Source organism: Salvelinus fontinalis, chromosome 4, assembly GCF_029448725.1.
Source record: "Salvelinus fontinalis isolate EN_2023a chromosome 4, ASM2944872v1, whole genome shotgun sequence".
Taxonomy (NCBI): Eukaryota; Metazoa; Chordata; class Actinopteri; order Salmoniformes; family Salmonidae; genus Salvelinus; species Salvelinus fontinalis.
In genome coordinates this window covers 72,628,259-72,648,876 of record NC_074668.1, presented here as the reverse complement: position 1 = coordinate 72,648,876, position 20,618 = coordinate 72,628,259, and the positions used below count along the sequence as shown (strand labels likewise).

At 43.0% G+C, this 20,618-nt stretch overlaps 2 protein-coding genes across 3 annotated transcripts; one reads left to right on the top strand and one right to left on the bottom strand.

Annotated features, from left to right (window-relative positions):
- Nucleotides 1-2,036: 2,036 nt before the first annotated feature.
- Nucleotides 2,037-6,624, bottom strand: LOC129854349 (uncharacterized). 2 transcript variants are annotated; one of them, XM_055921290.1, is made up of 4 exons: nucleotides 5,627-6,624; nucleotides 4,861-4,918; nucleotides 4,249-4,479; nucleotides 2,037-3,971 (listed from the first exon to the last, which is right to left on the bottom strand). In XM_055921290.1, the coding sequence occupies exons 3-4, from the start codon at nucleotides 4,450-4,452 to the stop codon at nucleotides 3,084-3,086; spliced, it is 1,092 nt and encodes a 363-aa protein (XP_055777265.1). In that variant the 5' UTR covers nucleotides 4,453-4,479; nucleotides 4,861-4,918; nucleotides 5,627-6,624; the 3' UTR covers nucleotides 2,037-3,083. The 2 variants fall into 2 exon arrangements, with proteins under 2 accessions (XP_055777265.1, XP_055777267.1); XM_055921292.1 differs by having other exon boundaries at nucleotides 5,920-6,624.
- A 127-nt stretch (nucleotides 6,625-6,751) lies between these two features.
- Nucleotides 6,752-14,827, top strand: LOC129854350 (protein phosphatase 1 regulatory subunit 3E-like). Its single transcript, XM_055921293.1, has one exon. It carries the CDS (start codon nucleotides 6,846-6,848, stop codon nucleotides 7,767-7,769), a length of 924 nt encoding a protein of 307 aa, XP_055777268.1. The 5' UTR covers nucleotides 6,752-6,845; the 3' UTR covers nucleotides 7,770-14,827.
- Nucleotides 14,828-20,618: the final 5,791 nt, after the last annotated feature.

Sequence of the window (20,618 nt, the reverse complement as noted above, 5' to 3'; positions counted from 1 at the left end):
TAATACTTTGTATTCAGGACAAAAGGTGTATTGCTTTGCCACATTTTTTGTATTGTGGAGTAAATACAATGTTGATCCATCCTCCATTTTCTCCTATCACAGCCATTAAACTCTTAACTGTTTTAAAGTCACCATTGACCTCAAACCTGTGCAGTTTCCTTCCTCTCCTGCAACTGAGTTAGGAATACACCATCCAAAGTGTAATTAATAACCTCACCATGCACAAAGGTTTATTCAATGTCTGATTTCTTTATTTTTACCCATCTACCAATAGGTGCCCTTCTTTGCGAGGCATTGGAAAACCTCCCTGGTCTTTGTGGTTGAATCTGTGTTTGAAATTCACTGCTTGGCTGAGGGACCTTACAGATAATTGTGTGTGGCGGGTACGGAGATTAGATTTTTTATTTTTTTTATGACTATGTTAAACACTTAGTGTACACAGTGTGAGTCCATGCAAGTTGTTATTTTTACCCCTGAATTTATTTAGGCTTGCCATAACAAAGGTGTTGAATACTTACTGACACCAGCCATTTCAGCTTTTCATTTTACATTCATTTGTACAATTTCCTAAAACGTAATTCCACTTTGACATTATGGGGTATTGTGATAAGGCCAGTGACAAAACAAATCTTAATTGAATTCAGTTTAAATTCAGGCTGTAACACAAAAACATTTTGGGGGGGGGAAATGGGTGTGAATACTTTCTGAAGGTACTGTATAACACCCCACTAAATGTTACTGAACATTAACTGATGAAATATTACAATTTCTATCAACATTTTCTTGAACTATACTCTAAAGTCTACCATATTAGTCAACGCTAGCTGTTGGTATCATTACAATATTTTACCTCATTTGCACATGCATCCAATTCAAATCTCAAGAAACAGACATTTGTTGAGACCTTTTGTGAAGTTCACATTCAATAAAAATAGCTCCAAGTTTTGAGTATTTCTCCATGTTAGATTTCGATCTGTTGGTGCCTTAAAACACGTTTTTTTTTCACGATGTATTTTGTTATGTTTCCATTGGTCAGTGATGCTCTAAGCAGCTTTATTAGGTAGGAAGAAGTTCAGGATCAAAATGTATTTAACACTTACATTATATTTATTTGTGGAGGGTGTTTTGGAAGAATACTTCAAATACTTGAGTGTCTTTAGTTTGCATGTTGAATATGTTTGAATGCCTTCTATGAGTTGTATTTGGAAAAAGCTGTTTTGTATTATACATCCATGTTCTAAGAATGCAATGCAGTATTCTTTTCCAAGGCAGCATTTGTCCTACTGTGGTACACTATCAATATGTAAAGAATTGTACCCAGAAACGGCAGAATGTAGTCTACATGACACTGTGCCCATACTACACAACATGGCTTAGTTTTTGCACTGCATCTTAAAGTAATCGAAACGGGACTGTTTCATTCCAGTTTATAACAGACTTTCATACTCAACCACATTTCATAACAATGTATTGTGCTGTACTGAAAACACTACTTATATTTAATTTAGCGTTCTTGAACTTGATTATAATAGCGTTGAGGGGAGAAACTGCCTTGCTTAAAAAACATGTACATTAGACTACATTGCAGGGTTGAAGTCAATTCCATTTGTATTCCAGGCAATTGAAAAAGTAAAGTAAACCAAATTCCAATTCTGAATTTTCCTCATTTTGAAGAGAACTGGAGTTTCAATGTACTTCCTGAATTAAATGGAATTGATCCTAACCATGCTACATGGGGATGTCAACTCAGCGCTTTGGTTTTTCTCAGTAGGGAGTGCATGCAGTCTTTGGTGCCAATATAATTTATTTCAGTTGCTTTTCTGTTTGCAGCATTATCTGTTGTATTTCAGTTGCCTGAATGTGTAGAAGGTCGATAAAGGTTCCCTCTCGCTATTTGTTTGGTTGTTGATGCTATTCAGTAGATGCTAAAAAATAAACTGTTCAAAAAGGGTTGATTGTTTGAGTTGATGTAGTAGCTGGTTGTTTGTACTAGCTTCGTTTCAGTTCACTTCAAATCAAAGGACAGTAATACAGTGCTGTATAAAGCCAAGTCAAATATTTTGTTACTGGTTAAAGCACACACTACTTTTGAGTTACAACACCATACTCAATATTGTACACACTCAATGTGCTCTTTTTCAGTAAATGTCAGTCACAGTTTTCACCTGGGTTGTGTGGCAGTACAAGTTAGTTTACTATGTACATGTATTATGCTCAGTCCGTTTGAATACAATATTGTAATTGTGTAAGTCATTTGGAATACGATACTAATCCCTCCGCCCACACACCTATGCTGTCACAACCCCTGAGAATCACAGTGTGGTTCACTTCTAGCATGTAATTCAATAGGCTACCACAGACATCTTCACATGGGTTGGAACACTACAATCACTGACTGCTCATTCCATTAGAGTGCATGAATGTCTGCAGTTTAACATTCAGGAATCCAAGAAACCGACCTAGACCTCAGCATTGTAGAGTAGGTAGCATAGTTGCTGAGAAACTAAAAGCTCAAGTGTGAGCACCACAATAAAAGCTCATGCAAAATGTAGGACTGAAATCATACATACATTTATCACTCCATTTTAAAATGATTCACTCATGTCCAGGTGCGTGGAGTGTTTGTAATTAAGGAAGGCTCATGTAACAGTTAAATTATTTCACTCTGAATAATCAGTGGTAACAAATTAGCATACCATGTCTACACAATGTATTCTAGCAATCTGGACTACTTTGTATTGCTGATGCTAGATTGATGGCATATTATCACAGTGATGATGGACCAAATTCTATCTTTTGATACTCATGTAACGCATTAATAAACTGGTTATACAATGAGGCTGAGGTAGTATAGCTTATAAATCACATAGAACTAACAAATCTGGAAACTCATATGCCAATTCCATGTAGTTTAATACGACCAAGTTGAATTCGTCACAGCTTTTTTTTTTTTTTATACAGTCATCAGTGTCATACAAAAAATATGAAGAAATTTCACAGAAATTTTATTTTTAATCACAAACCCACAAAGGCTGAGCTTTTGGGTTGGGAGAGAGTATGGAGTGCAAAGTAACAGTCTCTGTTCAGAGTAGTCTATGTGGAGAGGCTGGGATGGGCACCCTGGTTCCAAACAGAATGGGCAGCTGGGGCTCTGCACGCTTCAGGCTCTTGGTCTTCAGTCCAAAGTAGAGTCTATGAGCACTGCTGGTCCGGGGATCCTGTCTGAGGTGTCTGTCCAGGGGGTAGGTGGCACGGGGTAGAGGATCTGACAGTGTGCTGAGGGGCATGTCACATCTCTTGAGGATGGGGATGCTGAAAGCAGACAACAGGTGGCAGCTCTGCTGGCTCTCCACACCTCCTCCACTCTCCCTGGCAGGGGTGACACCGTCTGACCCAGCCTCTGCGGTCTCCCCGTCTGAGGCGCTGCGTCCCGGTCCAGCGTCCCCCCTCCGGAGCTGGCTGGTGACCTTAGGGTGTCTGGGCTGGGAGGTCTTCACGGGCGGTAGGACGGCGAAGCTGTTGATGATCAGCGTCATGGGACACTCTGAGGCTGAGTGGTGGTGACCCTGGGAGGGGGCCGAGCCCAGCAGTGAGTCACTGATCTCACACACCTCAGCCTTGTCCTCCACCATCTTGTCTCGGAGTGTCAGTTGCTGTGTGGCTTTCTGAAGGTCCCTGAAGAACTCTGGTGGGGACTCCTCTGAAGAGATGCTAGAGGTTTGACTGTAGGGTCTGTTCAGGAAGTCTCCCAGGGTTGTGGGGGGGGGGTTCTCCCATGGGTCCACGGTGGAATCCCAGAAGGACTCATGGGAGTGGGTTAAGCTGAATTCAGAGTCAGGGGGGTCCGAGAGCTTCACGAGGTCCACACACAGGTGGCAGTGGTGGTCTGTGTCTCCAGTCTTGACCCTCTTTCCTCTCCTCTGGGTCTGAACCAGGCAGCCAAGTGGAGTAGTTCTGCCCCAGCCCCGAATCTGTCTCAACAACAAACACAACAGCATTAAGGGAAACGTAATTACATTTTAATCAGTGTATCGCAATTAAGAGAAAATGAAGTTTCGCCTTTTAAGATGATTTCTGAGATTGAATGTAGTTATAAACAGTGAATAAACATACTAACACTGTTTCACTTTGTCTTAACTCACATGAAATTGAAGTGTGTATCTGGTGCCTACGTAATAATGTGACACTGGCTGAATATCATTCACAATCTAGCCAAAAATAAAAGAGTAACCGCAGTGTATTACTCACAGCTTCCTCCCATCCGGAGAGACAGAGAAACTCAAATGGCTCCTGCTCTTTGGATGAGGTATCATCACTGATATCCAAAAGGGCATTGACATGGCCCCTGTTGGGTAGTTGGCAACTCTGGTCCCATCCTGTGTACTCGACTGCCACACTTCTGTCTTCAGCCACTTCTACAGGCGCCTGATCCCATTCCTTGAATTTGTCCATTCTAAGATGAGCCTTTCAGGGTGAAATCTGTTGAGAGTGAAAAAACATCTCTAATTAGGCACTCATCATGTACGCTCGTTGGTAAGAGTGGAGATAAATGTACACAAACAGCAAGCAACCTATAATTAATTGTAAGCGTTGCAAAACTATTTGTAAGATATCTGAAGACATGTAGCCTTTGACGTCAACTTTATGACATGTTAACTCAGTGTTAACAAACTTGTTAACCCTGTTTACAAAACCTGTCCATTAAAATTATTCAGAAACATTCTCGCTAGCTAGCAAGAGAACCTCACATTTCTCCCTATCTACTAACGTTAACGTTAGGTAAACACTGGCAACTTAAGTAGGAAACTTGATCTAACGTTAGCTGAAGCCATAAGCAAGGCTGTAAAAGAGACAACTTACCATTAAAGGGGGTCGAGTTCGACATTTTCCTCAGCAATACCATACAAGCATTTGCTCCCTGGGGGTTTTACATTCAACTTAATAGGCAGTAACATAGAATAGTCATCAAATATTTATTACAGTTTTGCAGCTATCAGGAGACAACCCCAAACAAAGTCAAAGACGTGCTTGGCCCACGAAGTGTTTGGAGTGGATAGAACGTCGTTGCCATGACAACTCCGCTACAACAGGGCGCTCAGAAGTGACGTGGTGGAAATGTAGAGGGAAAATGGGAGGGGGCGTGAGTAAACAAATTGCAGTTGACAGGTTGTTGCTCATTTCCATGTTATCTAAGAAAATGTAACAATTTCTAGACCTGGATTTGCTGCTTGTTACAATTCGGGATTTACAGCATGGTGTGTCCACTATGTTGCTGACTATTTCATTCAATATCTATAATTAAGACTAACCTTAACATTTCTGTAATTTATAGTAAGATGTCATATACAATATATTTTCAAATAGCCCATTATAACAGTATTATAATATGCATACTATAACGTAAGGCTATAAAATAGTGGGCATGGGCCTATGTTAATTTGATTCAGATCAGTGCTTGAATTAGATTGAAATAGCTTCCGGTACTCGTTTAGGTGGCAGTACTGTTTATATTTAGGTGCAGGAGCTCCACGACACTTTTGAGCTATGCACGACACTTTTGAGCTAACATTCTATAATATTAACAGGAGCTCAAGCAGTAAAACATTTGAGGTGATGGAGCTCCTACCCAAGTCAAGCACTGGTTCAGATTGGCCAATGCTTCATATCTTGGCTACAGTAGGTGTAGCACATGGCGATGTATGAAACTCCTCAGCCTGAACTGTCCCCACTTGCGCCAGCGAATAGTTAGCTTTTCGAGTGGCATCGACTGTCGCTTCTCTGTGGCGGTGGTACTCGCAAGCGGCGTGACGTCCTTTACATAGGCCTACAATTTTACATTATGTAAATTATTTACAGGTATCTAGAATATACACTCAAAGCTAGAGTCCTTGTTGAAACAATAACAAAGTGGCCACCCACCTCTGTTTCGGTATAAAAAAAACTGAGAAGGGAAGTTGTGTGTTTTTAGCTCATGGCCGAAATGAGATTGCCTAGCTGCCCATCCACATCTCTCCTGCCAAACGCCACGCCACTAACGTTTCTTCTCTGTGAAGCAATCGGTATAGCAGCGGAATTAAATTCAGGATGAGTCGTCAGGCAAGAAATGAGACGTGCTGTTCAGCACGTCGTGGTCCAGCCAGGCACAAACCTTATGACTGTAATGTCATGCCTCTCACTGGTTCCCCCTAGCTCTGTGCAATTTTATATGCACTGTGGCTGTTTTGTGTGCTGCATTGTTGTCTCTACCTCCTTGACATTTGTGCTGTTGTCTGTGCCCAATAATGTTTGTACCATGTTTTGTGCTGCTACTATGTTGTGTTGCTACCATGTTGTGTTGTCATGTGTTTCTGCATTGCTATGTTGTTTTCTTATATTGTATTGATTTACTTTTTAAATAATCCCAGGCCCCGTCCCCGCCAAAGGCCTTTTGGTAGGCCGTCATTGTAAATAAGAATGTGTTCTTAACTGACTTGCCTAGTTAAATAAAGGTTAAATAAATAAAAAGCTCAGCCACACACACACACCTTGACTGGGGCATGCTGCTGGAAACGCGAACAAAGATAAGGGAATCCCATATTTCATATTCTTTAATAATGAACGAATTTGTATGCCTGTGAATGAAATCTAAAATGACGTTAGGTAGGCATGTCTGTTATTTGTGGTGCGTTGTTCTAGCTACACTTGCAGAAGCTTGGCTTATTGGTTCAGAAATGCGCAGTGTCACAGTCTGACGTGATACTACGGCGCCTATCCGTGTGTTTATATCTGACACCTGACGGCGTGTTGCTTTCTCCGTGCCCCTGATCACGACCACTTCGACTGCAGACCAGCGACTCTCCCGCTTTATGGAAACCGAGGCTGTGCGTTCTGTTGTGGTCATGCTGCCTCCCAAGAACTGCCTCCCGAGGAACTACAGCTGCATAGCTGGGTTGTTCGGGAGCTTGACAGCAGACCCGAGACTAGAAGACGAAGAGGGGATGGAGCTGAACGGAACAAGCGAGACCATCGAGATGCACCATGTGGTGGATGAGAGACCAAGAGGCCGGGAATCCTTCCTCAAACCCCCGCAGAGTCCGAACCTACGCCGGAGGTGCAAGTCTCTGCCGACCCCCATAGAGAGAGCGAAGCTTGAGATCTCCCGCAGCCGGAGTCCCTGCAGCCAGAAAAAGGTCCGTTTCGCCGACTCTCTGGGTCTGGAGCTCACCTCTGTGAAGCACTTCAATGACACAGACATGCCCGATGTGCCGGAGCGCATAATGGCCAGATTCGACAGGGGTCCCCTCCATCTGAACCCCTTTGACAAGTTCCCCAGGGCACCGACCAACCAGTCAAGTTTTATGGAGCTGCAATTCAAGAACCCCGGGACCCTGCCAGGCTTTACTGAGAAAGTGAAAGAAGTGAAAGTGTTGTTGGAGTGTGCTGAAGCCGACGAGTTCAGTCTGTCGGGCTTCGTGCGGGTTTTGAACATGGCTTTCGAGAAAAGTGTATATTTGAGGTTCTCAATCAACAACTGGATAACCTTCATGGACAGTCTGACATCATATGTCCCAGAATCAAGCGACGGTGTGACAGACAAATTCTCCTTTAAGATAATCACCCCAACAACGTTTCTGGAGAGCGGAGGCACATTCCAGTTTGCCATTAGATACTGTGTTGGTGGAGATGAGTATTGGGACAATAATAACGGGGTCAACTACAAAGTGCGACGCCACAGGTTTAAGATTTCCCCACCCCGTGAGTGGGAGGACGGCTGGATTCACTTCATCTAACCTGCATGCGTCCTTGGCGTTCTCACCAGCGCACTGTGTGTGTAAAGCACGCAATCTCACAACGGGCACGGCTTTACCATAATAAAGAATAGGGCTACCATAGGCTATACCCTCTACACATTGTGTTAATGGTCCAACTGCCGTGTCCAGCTGTAAACTCAGTAATCTTTTACATAGTTTTTTTCACGACCGTCACATTGATTTTGTTTCATGTCATTATGTTTGACAGATTTGACAGAATTGAAAGACAAGCCATTCATTAGGTGTCCGCCGTGAGAGGTAAATCTGCTGTATGATAATTAGCCTTGGTGTTGTGCCCTTAGGTGTGGCACGAATATACTCTTATGTAATGCAGGGACATGTGCCATTGAAAACGTGCCAGGAATATACCCCATTTAAGCGTCACTGTCCCTCTCTAAAACGCAGCGATACTCTCTTCAATCCCCACTTTTGACTATTTCATTAAACATCTTGTGCGATGTCTTAACTGTCAACGACTGCTTATACAAAACTGAAGAAAATGGTTATGAAAAACACTAAGACAGTCTTCTCTCTGTTTATTTCCGATAGCATGGGACTGTGCTCACGTGCATCCCCCTGTGTACCTGTCATGCCGGATTTCAATCCGATTCTCTCCTCTGAAAACTCCAGCGGGTGGGGCAGGCCAAAGCTCAGTCACAACAATATTCGCACTGGATCAACAAAGGAAATATCAAATTGTCATTTGTTTTACCAATTCCTCATCTTTTCATCTTCTTGGATCTGCCTTATAACTAAAGGGGAACGCTGCTGTGCTTTTATCTTGATCAATATTGGGTGTATTCAGTTTTATAACTATTTGAACATGAATATTTCAATGTTGGGGAAATGTTTAAACCCTCTCTATAGCACTGCTCCACGAGATGATGATAGAAAAAGGAAATCATCCCACGAGCCTTGTTCGCTGGTTATAAATGCACCAGAATATTTTCTCCAGAGGATGGTAACCAATAGCAGGAGAGTAGACTGTGTCAGAGTGGAGCCCTACAGTCTAGCAGTATGCTAGCCTATTAGGATGCTCTGGTATGACCCCAAACATGTTACATAATAATATGTGGATCTTTACCACTCTCAAATGCCAAATAATGCATATGCTATATGCATTATTTTAAACTAGAGGACATGTATATTTGACAACAACAAAAAACTATTGTACAGAACATTTTGTACAGGATCTTATGCTAGATCTTTCTCTGCAGTGCAGCCTGCATGTATCTGACAGGTGATATTTTACAATATTCCTGTTGTGACACTCTTGATCTCAACCAGTCACAATAATTCACCAGGTGTCTTGTAAACAATAGTTGAGGATAGCTCTAACCCTAAGGTCCACTGCAGAGTCAGTCACCACTGCCTCACCCATACAGTATCTCTACCTTCTTCAAGGTTGAGCTTTAATGACAAAATCCACAGGCATATCACTCCATTTTATAACTGTTATTACACAATGATAAATTACAGAGACAGATACTGTTGGACTTTTGTTTCTGTTCCTTGTTGGACCTGAAATGCAACTGTTCCTGTGGAAAATTATACATTTACCTCAGATCGTTTCTAGAGTGCGGACCTGACGATCTTCCAAAAATTCCAGGTTTCTCTCCTTTTATTCAGGTTGAACAAAACAAAACATTATTTTTTTATGAAGTACAGTAGAACCAAAATAGTCAAACTCACGCCATTTTTAAAACACATCCAGTCCAGTAAAACAGTAGCATTTCATTGTCAGTATTTTGTAAATAACTTCCACTGTGCAATGTTGTATTTTACAGTAGGACTATGGTGATGACAGCATCTAAACTACTTTTACTGATTTCAAAGTTGTAGTGTTAGACTTGGCTGATGATATAGAAAAGAGCCGTGTTTGTTTGGTAGGACTACATATTCTACAGTTGATGCTATTGCACTGGTGCTTCATGCTGAAATCATTTGTTGACACATTGGCATCACATAATGCATGTGTCAAACTCCTTCCACTGAGGGCCGAGTGTCGGCGGGTTTTTGCTCCACCCTTGTACTTGATTGATGAATTTAGGTCAACAATTAGTAAGGAACTCCTCTCACCTGGTTGTATTTGACACCCCTGACATGAGGTGAGTGACCTCATTATGGATGGATGTCAAACTAAACTTAGGTTATGTAACGCAACAGCCCACATTACACAAACGGTTTGTCTACATGTGTACTGGATGTACAGCATGTTTACATTCGAGTTTGTATTTATTTGGGTTGTTATAATTTGTGGGAGTTTTCTATGACGTGAATGCTTGGAATGTATCGATATTTTGTTTTGAGTAGGACGCCTCTGAGAGATCAGCAACTTGGAATGTATCTGTTTAGAAAATGGAATGCATCTCTGAGACTAACAAATGTAGTTATATAATATAGTTAGTTACTGTTGACTGGCTATGGTGGTCAGTTAGAAAAGCCTGTGTTTACATGATCCAGGACTTGGAGGGAGCTTGGTCAGATAATTCAACCCTTGAGATTTAAAATGGAAAATAGACTACTCATGTGACCACTGAGCATGTCCAAATGACTCAAACAATTTAGCAGAGCTGTTTGGCTTATAGCAGAGTTGTTTGGTTTCCAGAGCGGTTGGCTCTTTCTAATATCTCCATGGGAAATCTGTAGAGCCTGGTTGGACCAAAATAACCGCACTCATGGTCTCACGTCCACCATGACATCAACCGACCTCTAGGGCTGCACGATATGGGCAAACAAATGTAATAGCGATTTTTATTTTTAACAAATATGGTTATTGCGATTTGACGTGCGATAAATATCAAAATATTTGTGTGAACTGTTGGAATTATAGAAATAGTCTGAATTATAGCTAAGTGGAAAGCAGCATCGTTCTTGTTTGGAACAATTTGTTGACTGCATTGACCTGACGGAACAACATGCACATGTATAGTTAATCATCTAACAGCGAAGGGGAGGAACTGCGCTGCTTGAGTGACAGGGGGCGAGGCTTAGTGTGTGTGTGAAGCAGCCGCAAGAGGAGAAAAAAACGGAGTTAACTCTAAGACCTAAAGTTACTCAAGGCTGAGATGCGTTTAAAAAATATTGCTTATGATATGGATATTTTACGATATGGATATTGCACATGTCAATATGTGATTTTGATGTGAATTCGATTCATTGTGCAGCCCACTCTTGAGTTGAGACATGACCATTGGTTGACACTGGTTGGCCTCACTGTGTTCAGAAGCATGCTAGTCTGTGCAGTCAGTGAGTTCCACACACGGCAGCTGTATCTCCACAAAGACTACTGTGGTCAACAAGATGTCACGCCTTGTCAGAGATTGTTTTATGTTCTTAAGTCTGATTAAATATAATGGGTATTTTTCCTCATGTAGCTTTTTGCTTATGATTTCTGTTAACTGTAAATATTATCTCAATTAGTGTACATGTAGTACAGTATGATTTCACTCATGAATTGTTTCAATCAAAACATTTCACTTTGTAAATATGTGATGGAGGTAAAGATGTTTTATAGGGGAAGGATGAAAGGCTTCCAGAAACAGACAGTATAGGGTTTGTTAACACAATGTGAGCTATATGAATCACTCTAATATATTGTATCACTCTGCGCCGGAGGGATACATCCGAGGTGAGGATTTACAGATTTACTCCCGTGTACACCTGTGTCACAGCTGGGGTCCGCCCCTATATATAGACCCCATGGCCGCGACACCTTCTCTACATCATTTTTGAGGCGCCTCTAGCACCGTAGAGGATTGGAATGATCCATATAGCTCACATAACCGTGGTTACATACGTAACCTTCGTTATGTTTCACTATATTGGATCACTCCAATATATTGCTATACATATACCAGATTAGTCAGTGCTAGAGGGACATGGCCAGCCAGCGGCGAAGTCCCAGTGCGGGACCGAGACGCAGGGGCCGTAAATGTGGAACGGGGTCCCGGCCCTGTCCCAGGAAGGGGAGGCGACGCCCAGGACTGCTGAACCAACCGCAGAGGGAGGTGCCACATTTACCCGATAGTACCTAGCAAATGTGCAAGAAGAAGCCCAGCTGGCCGTAACACAGATCTCAGCGAGGGGCTCTCAGTAGAGCCCAGGACGCAGCCACACCTCGTGTTGAATGTGCTACCACAGATCCCAGCACTGGCATGCCAGCCAGGCTGGATGCTGTCGTAATCGTGTCCACGATCCAGTGAGAGAGCCTCTGCTTTGATTGCCCAGCCCCCGGGACTCTCTCACCATAGCAGACAAAGAGCTGGTCTGTTGTTCTCACTGACCATGTTCACTCCACATAGGCAACCAGTGCACAGCATGCCAGAGGGAGGCCCAGACTCCCCCACCACTGCTGGGGGGCCGTAAGCAGACAGGATAAAAAGGGTGTTCACATGGCTGTCTGACAGAACCTTCAGGGGGAATGAAGGGTTGGGGCAGAGAGATATACTCCTCCCCCCGGGGTCCATCCGGTAGCACTTAGAACTTACCGAAAGAGCATGGAGCTCACACCTCTTCAAGAAAGCCACATTCATAAAGAGGTGTTTCAGAGAGGCAGACTCCAACGGTTCGAAAGGCGGCTTTGCCAAAGCTGCCAAGACTACATCCAGATCCCAGCTCGCCATTGAGCGGGTCCTAGCTGGACGCAGGCGACGAACACCCTTCATAAACCTGGAGACCAAGGTATTGCGCCCCACTGGCCTGTCCATCCACCCCACATGGCAGGCAGATATAGTGGCTACATACCCACTCAGTGTAGAGGCTGCCAAGCCCTCATCCAATCGAGTGCAGGTATTGGAGGACATACTGCACCCCGCATGACTCGGGCACAACCTTAATACCAGTGCGCCAAGAGCAGAACATCCGCCAGTGCAACTGGTATGCCGCGGTTGTAGCCGGCGCCCTTGCACTCTGCATGGTGTTCATTACACCCTCCTGTAGTCCTAACATGGACCATTGGTGCCGTTTAGTGGCCAAGCCCACAGACTGAGGTGGTGCGGTCTCGGATGCCACAGAGTTCCCCCGACCTGAGACAGCAAGTCCAGTCTCAGGGGAAGTTGCCAAGATGTCCCAGACAACAGAGACAGGAGAAGGCTGAACCAGGGTCATCTGGGCCAGTATGGGGCCACCAGAAGCAGACGATGCTCTGCCAACCTGGTCCTGTCCAGCGCAGCCTGGATTAGGGGAAAAGGGGGGAATGCGTAAAGCTCCAGCCCTGGCCAATCGTGAGCCAGAGCATCCAAGCCCAGAGGCCCTGGTGGCTCCGACATTTAGTACCACAGGGGGCAGTGTGCATTGTCCAGGGAGGCAAACAGGTCCACCTGCGCCCTCCCGAACATGTCCCACGGGTGCTGCACCACCTGGGGATGTAGGCTCCAGTCCCAAGATGACGGGCCCTCCCTCGAGAGCATATCCACTGACACACTCAGGATGTTAGGTACATGCGCTGCGCGTAGAGATGCTAGACAGCCCAGAGCTCCCATGCTATAAGATTGAACCAGTGGGACCTCAGTCCACCCTGATGGTTGATGTAAGCCACCAATGTGGTGTTGTCCGTTCTCACCAAGACATGTCTTCCTTTCAGATGTGGAAGGAAAGACCGCAGGGCCATGGAGTCGTAGTGTAAAGCTAACAAAACACAAGCACAACAAACCGCGGGCGGAAGATACAGATCAACCGTGTGCAGCAAGTGATGCACTCAAGAGGAGGGGCTGGCCATGTGGCCAGCTGCTCCAGGCTGCAAAATAGCCAGTGAGTATACCTCCACGCAAGATATTACACTTACCAGTGAATTACCAAGCGAAGTTCAGAAAGTTTGTACCTCAAACCATACAGATGTCCGCCAAGAAAATGAAAGAGAACTTGTCACGGCCATGGGGCCTATATATAGGGGTGGACCCCAGCCGTGACTCAGGTGTACACAGGAGTAAATCTGTAAATCCTCACCTCGGATGTATCCCTCCGCCGTGGAGTGATACCAGTAAATTGGAGGGATCCAATATAGGGAAATATAACCACATTTTATGATCACTCGCTGATGTTTATCTGTTTTTTATGTGTCGCATATTGAATGTCTTTCTGCTATCATATTATGTCGTATAATAGCATTTCAAAAACAGGATTGCAAGCGGTGGATGGATACCCAACTCAGAACTACAAAGTAAACTAAAAACAATCTGAACAAAATAGAATTTCAGGAAATTTCCTTTAAAACTGCGGTACGCCACTGAACCTTATGCCAAAATGCGGGCGGGGTCCCAGGAATGATAGGGTTATTGTATAAGGTGTAACTAAAGATGGTTCCATTGCCTTATGCTTAGAGTTCATACTGAAATTAGCACATAAGAGGTCTAAGCTGTGAAGGGATGTTATGGTAGGTTGATCAACATGTGCTAACAGTCTCGAGCAGTCAAATCATACTGGACAGTATGTACTGGGACTAAGCTGAGGGAATCTTTAGCCTAAAGAGTTGCATGCATGCCACTAAAGACAACATACACTTTGGAGTATCTGAAACATCTGAAAGGGGTGACTAATGATTGTAATATTGAGCTACTCAAAGTGCATAGTGCACTTTGAGTAGGTAAGCTAGGAAAAGAGGCATGGTTTGGTTTGGTATGCCTCTTCTGACTTTACATGTATTCCTGTGAATTGCTACTAACTAAGAGGTTCTCCATCCCCAGTCATGTTTGATACACAGCTTTCTCTCTCACTGTGAAATGTTATACTTCTGAAATAGTTTAATTCAAGTTCATTTTACTCATATGTGGAGTGGAGGAAGTGAATTGGTTTGACCTATATAGTTATCAGTATTCTTCTTTTGAACCTATGCAAACCTTAGTACTGCAATCCATCATCTGTCTGTGTTGATGTGTCTTGGTGTCTGACGTATTGTTTGGAGCTAATGTTTATCACTGTATTCTGGCTGTTTGCATGCACGGCGGAAGTACCCCTGTTATTTTTATGGTGAGTTTGTAATCTATCCTATATTTTATTGAAACAACGGCAATAAAGGCCTTTGTGATGGAAAATTGAAACGTGTTTTAGTTTTGTCCATTTCCTTTATCATGCTACAGTCAGCAGCATGGTATATTTAAGCAATAAGGCATGAGGGGGTGTTGTATATGGCCAATATACCACAGATAAGGGCTGTTTTTAACCACGACGCATCGCGGAGTGCCTGGACACAGCCCTTAGCCGTCATATATTGGCCATATACCACAAACCCCCAAGGTGCCTTACTGCTATTATAAATTGGTTACCAATGTAATTAGATCATTAAAAATAACTGTTTTGTCATACTCATGGTATATGGTTTGATATACCACGGCTGTCAGCCAATCAGCATTCAGTGCTCAAACCACCCAGTTTATAATAACCTTTACCTTAACCTTTCATTACAATAGCTTTATTAACTCAATTAGAATCAATGTCACAGTATCCTCTGAGATGAAACAGGTTCAATACAAAACTCTACAGATTAATTTCCCTGCAGGGTGTGATTTTGATTGTATTATGAGAAATCTCATTTTCTCCTCTGAATGCTCCACTGCTGTCTGTCTGCTCTGAGCTGGCTGGCTCATTTATCAGACGACCGTCTAATCCACACAGGGCCCTAGTCCTGTAGGCCATAAAATGTCTTGCTGCGCTGCGGATGCCAGCTACCCAGCCACTCGCCGCAGTCATAACGAGACACATATCCTTGATTTGATCAGCTTTGTCGGCACGCCCCTCAGTGTTGCATGGGTGGGGTTGCATGGGTGGTTTTGGAGGGCATGAGGACAGGCTGAGGGATCTCTTGTCATCAGGAGGGTTGGCTTCAGACACAATTTTGTCTCTGACATGTAGGCTGTATATCAGAGAACAGGTACTCTTGGTGTCCTTGACTTTTTCCATTCTGATGGATGGGCATATTCTTATAATGTCTTCATGGTATAGGGTATCTATTTTATATGCAAGGGCACACAGAGTTCCAGTTACAGCTGTATGATATTACCATGACATTTCATTAGCTAGTCATTGTTCAATAGATTGCATTGAGCTCTCCATTGACTAGTTTCCTCTCAAAAGATTGATTGTTCTGGAGCACACTTCTATAGGATGGAATCTTAATAGTGAAAGACTATAGGATGGAATCTTAATGGTGAAAGAATATGTCCAATCTTGACTGTACTTAATGCAGTAGTAATTATGCCATGAAATCAGGCACCATATCCATCATTGATTCCCTTGACTCTGACCCAGTTAGATATGAATGAGGACATATTGAACTGAGGCCTCAGCCCCTGTTATTTTTGTTATTCACAAACCAACGATGAGGGCTGAGGAAGGATAAGAGAGAAGGGTGGTAGAAGGGGTATACCCTGAGGAAACAGTCAAGCTGTTTTGCTTCTCGCCAGATGACAACTCTACCTGTGTGTGTGTGTGTGTGTGTGTGTGCGTGTGTGCGTGCGTGCGTGCGTGTGTGCGTGCGTGCGTGCAGTTGCCTCTCCTAAATGTAAAGGGGCAGTTAGAAAATCTCAGTTCTGATTCTAGATGTCATCCAAGAGTCTGTGTGGAATGGGTGTAGAGGTCGTTTTGGGTACATAGTCCCTTTTTGAAATACCTTCTGGGTTTAAAAACACAACAACATTAGTTGAATTTGTCACAGGTAACCTCCAGCTCACCCCTTTGAGTTGATGTGAATAAACTGAGTTTAGACCGTTGTTTTATAACAATCGTCCACCAATCCAAACATTCATCACTAGTGAATATGATTGATAATGTTATTATACTCCAACCTAGCCTGCTCTGACTCAGTGTGTATCAGTCAGCAGTGTCTGGTGGACCGCATCAGTACACAAGTAGTCAGAGAACCAGACAAACAGAGCAGCCAAACAATTGGGGCTACATTGACAACCTAGATTAACCTGTCTAGCCCCGGGGTTCCTCTTTCAAAAAATATTTTTTAGAAATATTTAACTTTCACACATTAACAAGTCCAATACAGAAAATGAAAGATAAACATCTTGTGAATCCAGTCAACACGTCTGTTTTTTAAAATGTTTTACAGCGAAAACACCACGTATATTTATGTTAGCTCACCACCAAATACAAAAAAGCACAGAAATTTTTCACAGCACAGGTAGCTTGCACATAACCAACCAAACTAACCAAGAACCAACCAAACTAACCAAGAAACAACTTCATCAGATCACAGTCTTATAACATGTTATACAATAAATCTATGTTTTGTTCGAAAAATTTGCATATTTGAGGTATAAATCAGTTTTACATTGCAGCTACCATCACAGCTACCATCAGAAATAGCACCGAAGCAGCCGAGTAATTATAGAGACCAACGTGAAATACCTAAATACTCATCATAAAACATTTCTGAAAAATGCATGGTGTACAGCAAATGAAAGACAAACATCTTGTGAATCCAGACAATATTTCCGATTTTTTAAGTGTTTTACACAATATAGCATTATATTAGCTTACTACAATAGCCTACCACACAACCGCATTCATTCATTCAAGGCACGTTAGCGATAGCGATAGGCACGTTAGCGATAGCGAATAAACCAGCAAAAGATATACATTTTTTCACTAACCTTCATAAACTTCATCAGATGACAGTCCTATAACATCATATTACACAATACATATATGGTTTGTTCAAAAATGTGCATATTTAGAGCTGAAATCCGTGGTTATATATTGTGAAAACTTAGCATCTTTTTCCCAGAATGTCCGGATATATTTCTGACACTCACCTATTCTGACCAAATAACTATTCATAAACTTTACTAAAAAATACATGTTGTATAGGAAATAATAGATACACTAGTTCTTAATGCAATCGCCGTGTTAGAATTCTAAAAATAACTTAATTACGACATGCAGCTTACGTTATAGCGAGAGAGCGCCCAAAATCTGGGCGCAAACTAATAGTAAACATGTTCGACAGATATACAAAATAACATCATAAATGGGTCCTACTTTTGATGATCTTCTATCAGAATGTTGTACAAGGGGTCCTTTGTCCAGAACAATCGTTGTTTGGTTTTAGAATGGCCTTTTTCCCTCTCGAATTAGCAAGCAAAACTAGCTGAGTGGCGCTAAGCTGTCCATCGTCACCAAACGCAAAGAACGCAACACGCCTAAACTCCCGAAAAAATTTCAATAATCGGATAAACCTTTTTGAAAAAACATACTTTACGATGATATTATCACATTTATCAAATAAAATCAAAGCCGGAGATATTAGAGGTCTATAGCGAATGCTTTTCAGAAGCCAATACTGATGACCTTTATAAGCTTACTGAACGAAGGAATTCGGGGGTCATGTCATTCCAAGCTCTCTCTTTTGACCATAGAAATACCTAGAAACCCCATTTCACCTCTCACAGCCTATAGACATCTACTGGAAGCCATATGAAGTGCATGTATAGTCATACATTTCAAGCAAATTGATAGGGAGGCCCTGGAACAGAGCCTCGATTTCAGATTTATCACTTTCTGACAGGAAGTTTGCTGCAAAATGAGTTCTGTTTTACTCACAGATATAATTCAACCTGTTTTAGAAACTTGAGAGAGTTTTCTATCCAATAGTAAGAATAAAATGCATATTGTACGAGCAAGAATAGAGTACGAGGCCGTTTAAATTGGGCACAATTTTTCCCCAAAGTGAAAATAGCGCCCTCAATCCTCAACAGAGGATGCTAGCAGACTACAGGCAGTCTCTATGGGGGTGCCACAGGGTTCAATCCTCAGGCCGACTCTCTTCTCTGTATACATCAATGATGTTGCTCTTGCTGCTGGTGAGAAGAGCTTCAATGCCATACAACTCTCCTTCCGTGGCCTACAACTGCTCTTAAACGCAAGTCAAACTAAATACATGCTATTCAACCGATCACTGCTCGCACCTGCTCGCCAGTCCAGCATCACTACTCTGGACGGCTCTGACTTAGAATACGTGGACAACTACAAATACCTAGGTGTCTGGTTAGACTGTAAACTCTCCTTCCACACTCACATTAAGCATCTCCAATCCAAAATTAAATCTAGAATTGGCTTCCTATAGCGCAACAAAGCATCCTTCACTCATGCAGCAAAACATACTGTCATGCCCTGGCCCTCAATCTCACACAAATTATCAATGAACCTACCAGGTACAACCCCAATTCCGTAAACATGGGTACCCTCATAGATATCATCCTAACCAACTTGCCCTCCAAATATACCTCTGCTGTTTTCAACCAAGATCTCAGCGATCACTGCCTCATTGCCTGCATCCGTAATGGGTCAGCGGTCAAACGACCTCCACTCATCACTGTCAAACGCTCCCTGAAACACTTCAGCGAGCAGGCCTTTCTAATCGACCTGGCCGGGGTATCCTGGAAGGATATTGATCTCATCCCGTCAGTAGAGGATGCCTGGATATTTTTTAAAAATGCCTTCCTCACCATCTTGAATAAGCATGCCCCATTCAAGAAATTTAGAACCAGGAACAGATATAGCCCTTGGTTCTCTCCTGACCTGACTGCCCTTAACCAACAGAAAAACATCCTATGGCGTTCTGCATTAGCATCGAACAGCCCCCGTGATATGCAACTTTTCAGGGAAGCTAGGAACCAATATAGGCAGTTAGAAAAGCCAAGGCTAGCTTTTTCAAGCAGAAATTTGCTTCCTGCAACACAAACTCAAAAAAGTTCTGGGACACTGTAAAGTCCATGGAGAATAAGAACACCTCCTCCCAGCTTCCAACTGCACTGAAGATAGGAAACACTGTCACCACCGACAAATCCACAATAATTGAGAATTTCAATAAGCATTTTTCTACGGCTGGTCATGCTTTCCACCTGGCTACCCCTACCCCGGTCAACAGCACTGCACCCCCCACAGCAATTCGCCCAAGCCTTCCCCATTTCTCTTTCTCCCAAATACAGTGAGCTGATGTTCTGAAAGAGCTGCAAAATCTGGACCCTTACAAATCAGCCGGGCTAGATAATCTGGACCCTTTCTTTCTAAAACTATCTGCTGAAATTGTTGCCACCCCTATTACTAGCCTTTTCAATCTCTCTTTCGTGTCGTCTGAGATTCCCAAAGATTGGAAAGCAGCTGCGGTTATCCCCCTCTTCAAAGGGGGGGACACTCTTGACCCAAACAGCTACCGACCCATATCTATCCTACCCTGCCTTTCTAAGGTCTTCGAAAGCCAAGTTTACAAACAGATTACCGACCATTTCGAATCCCACCATACCTTCTCCGCTATGCAATCTGGTTTCAGAGCTGGTCATGGGTGCACCTCAGCCACCTCAGGGTTCAATTCTTGGACCGACTCTCTTCTCTGTATACATCAATGATGTCGCTCTTGCTGCTGGTGAGTCTCTGATCCACCTCTACGCAGACGACACTATTCTGTATACTTCTGGCCCTTCTTTGACACTGTGTTAACAACCCTCCAGGCGAGCTTCAATGCCATACAACTCTCCGTGGCCTTCAATTGCTCTTAAATACAAGTAAAACTAAATGCATGCTCTTCAACCGATCGCTGCCTGCACCTGCCCGCCTGTCCAACATCACTACTCTAGACGGCTTTGACTTAGAATATGTGGACAACTACAAATACCTAGGTGTCTGGTTAGACTGTAAACTCTCCTTCCAGACTCACATCAAACATCTCCAATCCAAAGTTAAATCTAGAATTGGCTTCATATTCCGCAACAAAGCATCCTTCACTCATGCTGCCAAACATACCCTTGTAAAATTGAGCATCCTACCAATCCCCGACTTCGGTGATGTCATTTACAAAATAGCCTCCAATACCCTACTCAATAAATT

Bases quoted from the DNA above. Each gene is read 5' to 3' on its own strand.
- LOC129854349 (XM_055921290.1), bottom strand. From the start codon at position 4,452: ATGGACAAATTCAAGGAATGGGATCAGGCGCCTGTAGAAGTGGCTGAA. The intron at 3,972-4,248 runs GTGAGTAATACA...TTGTTGAGACAG, and splicing joins TCTCCGGATGGGAGGAAGCT to ATTCGGGGCTGGGGCAGAAC.
- LOC129854350 (XM_055921293.1), top strand. From the start codon at position 6,846: ATGGAAACCGAGGCTGTGCGTTCTGTTGTGGTCATGCTGCCTCCCAAG.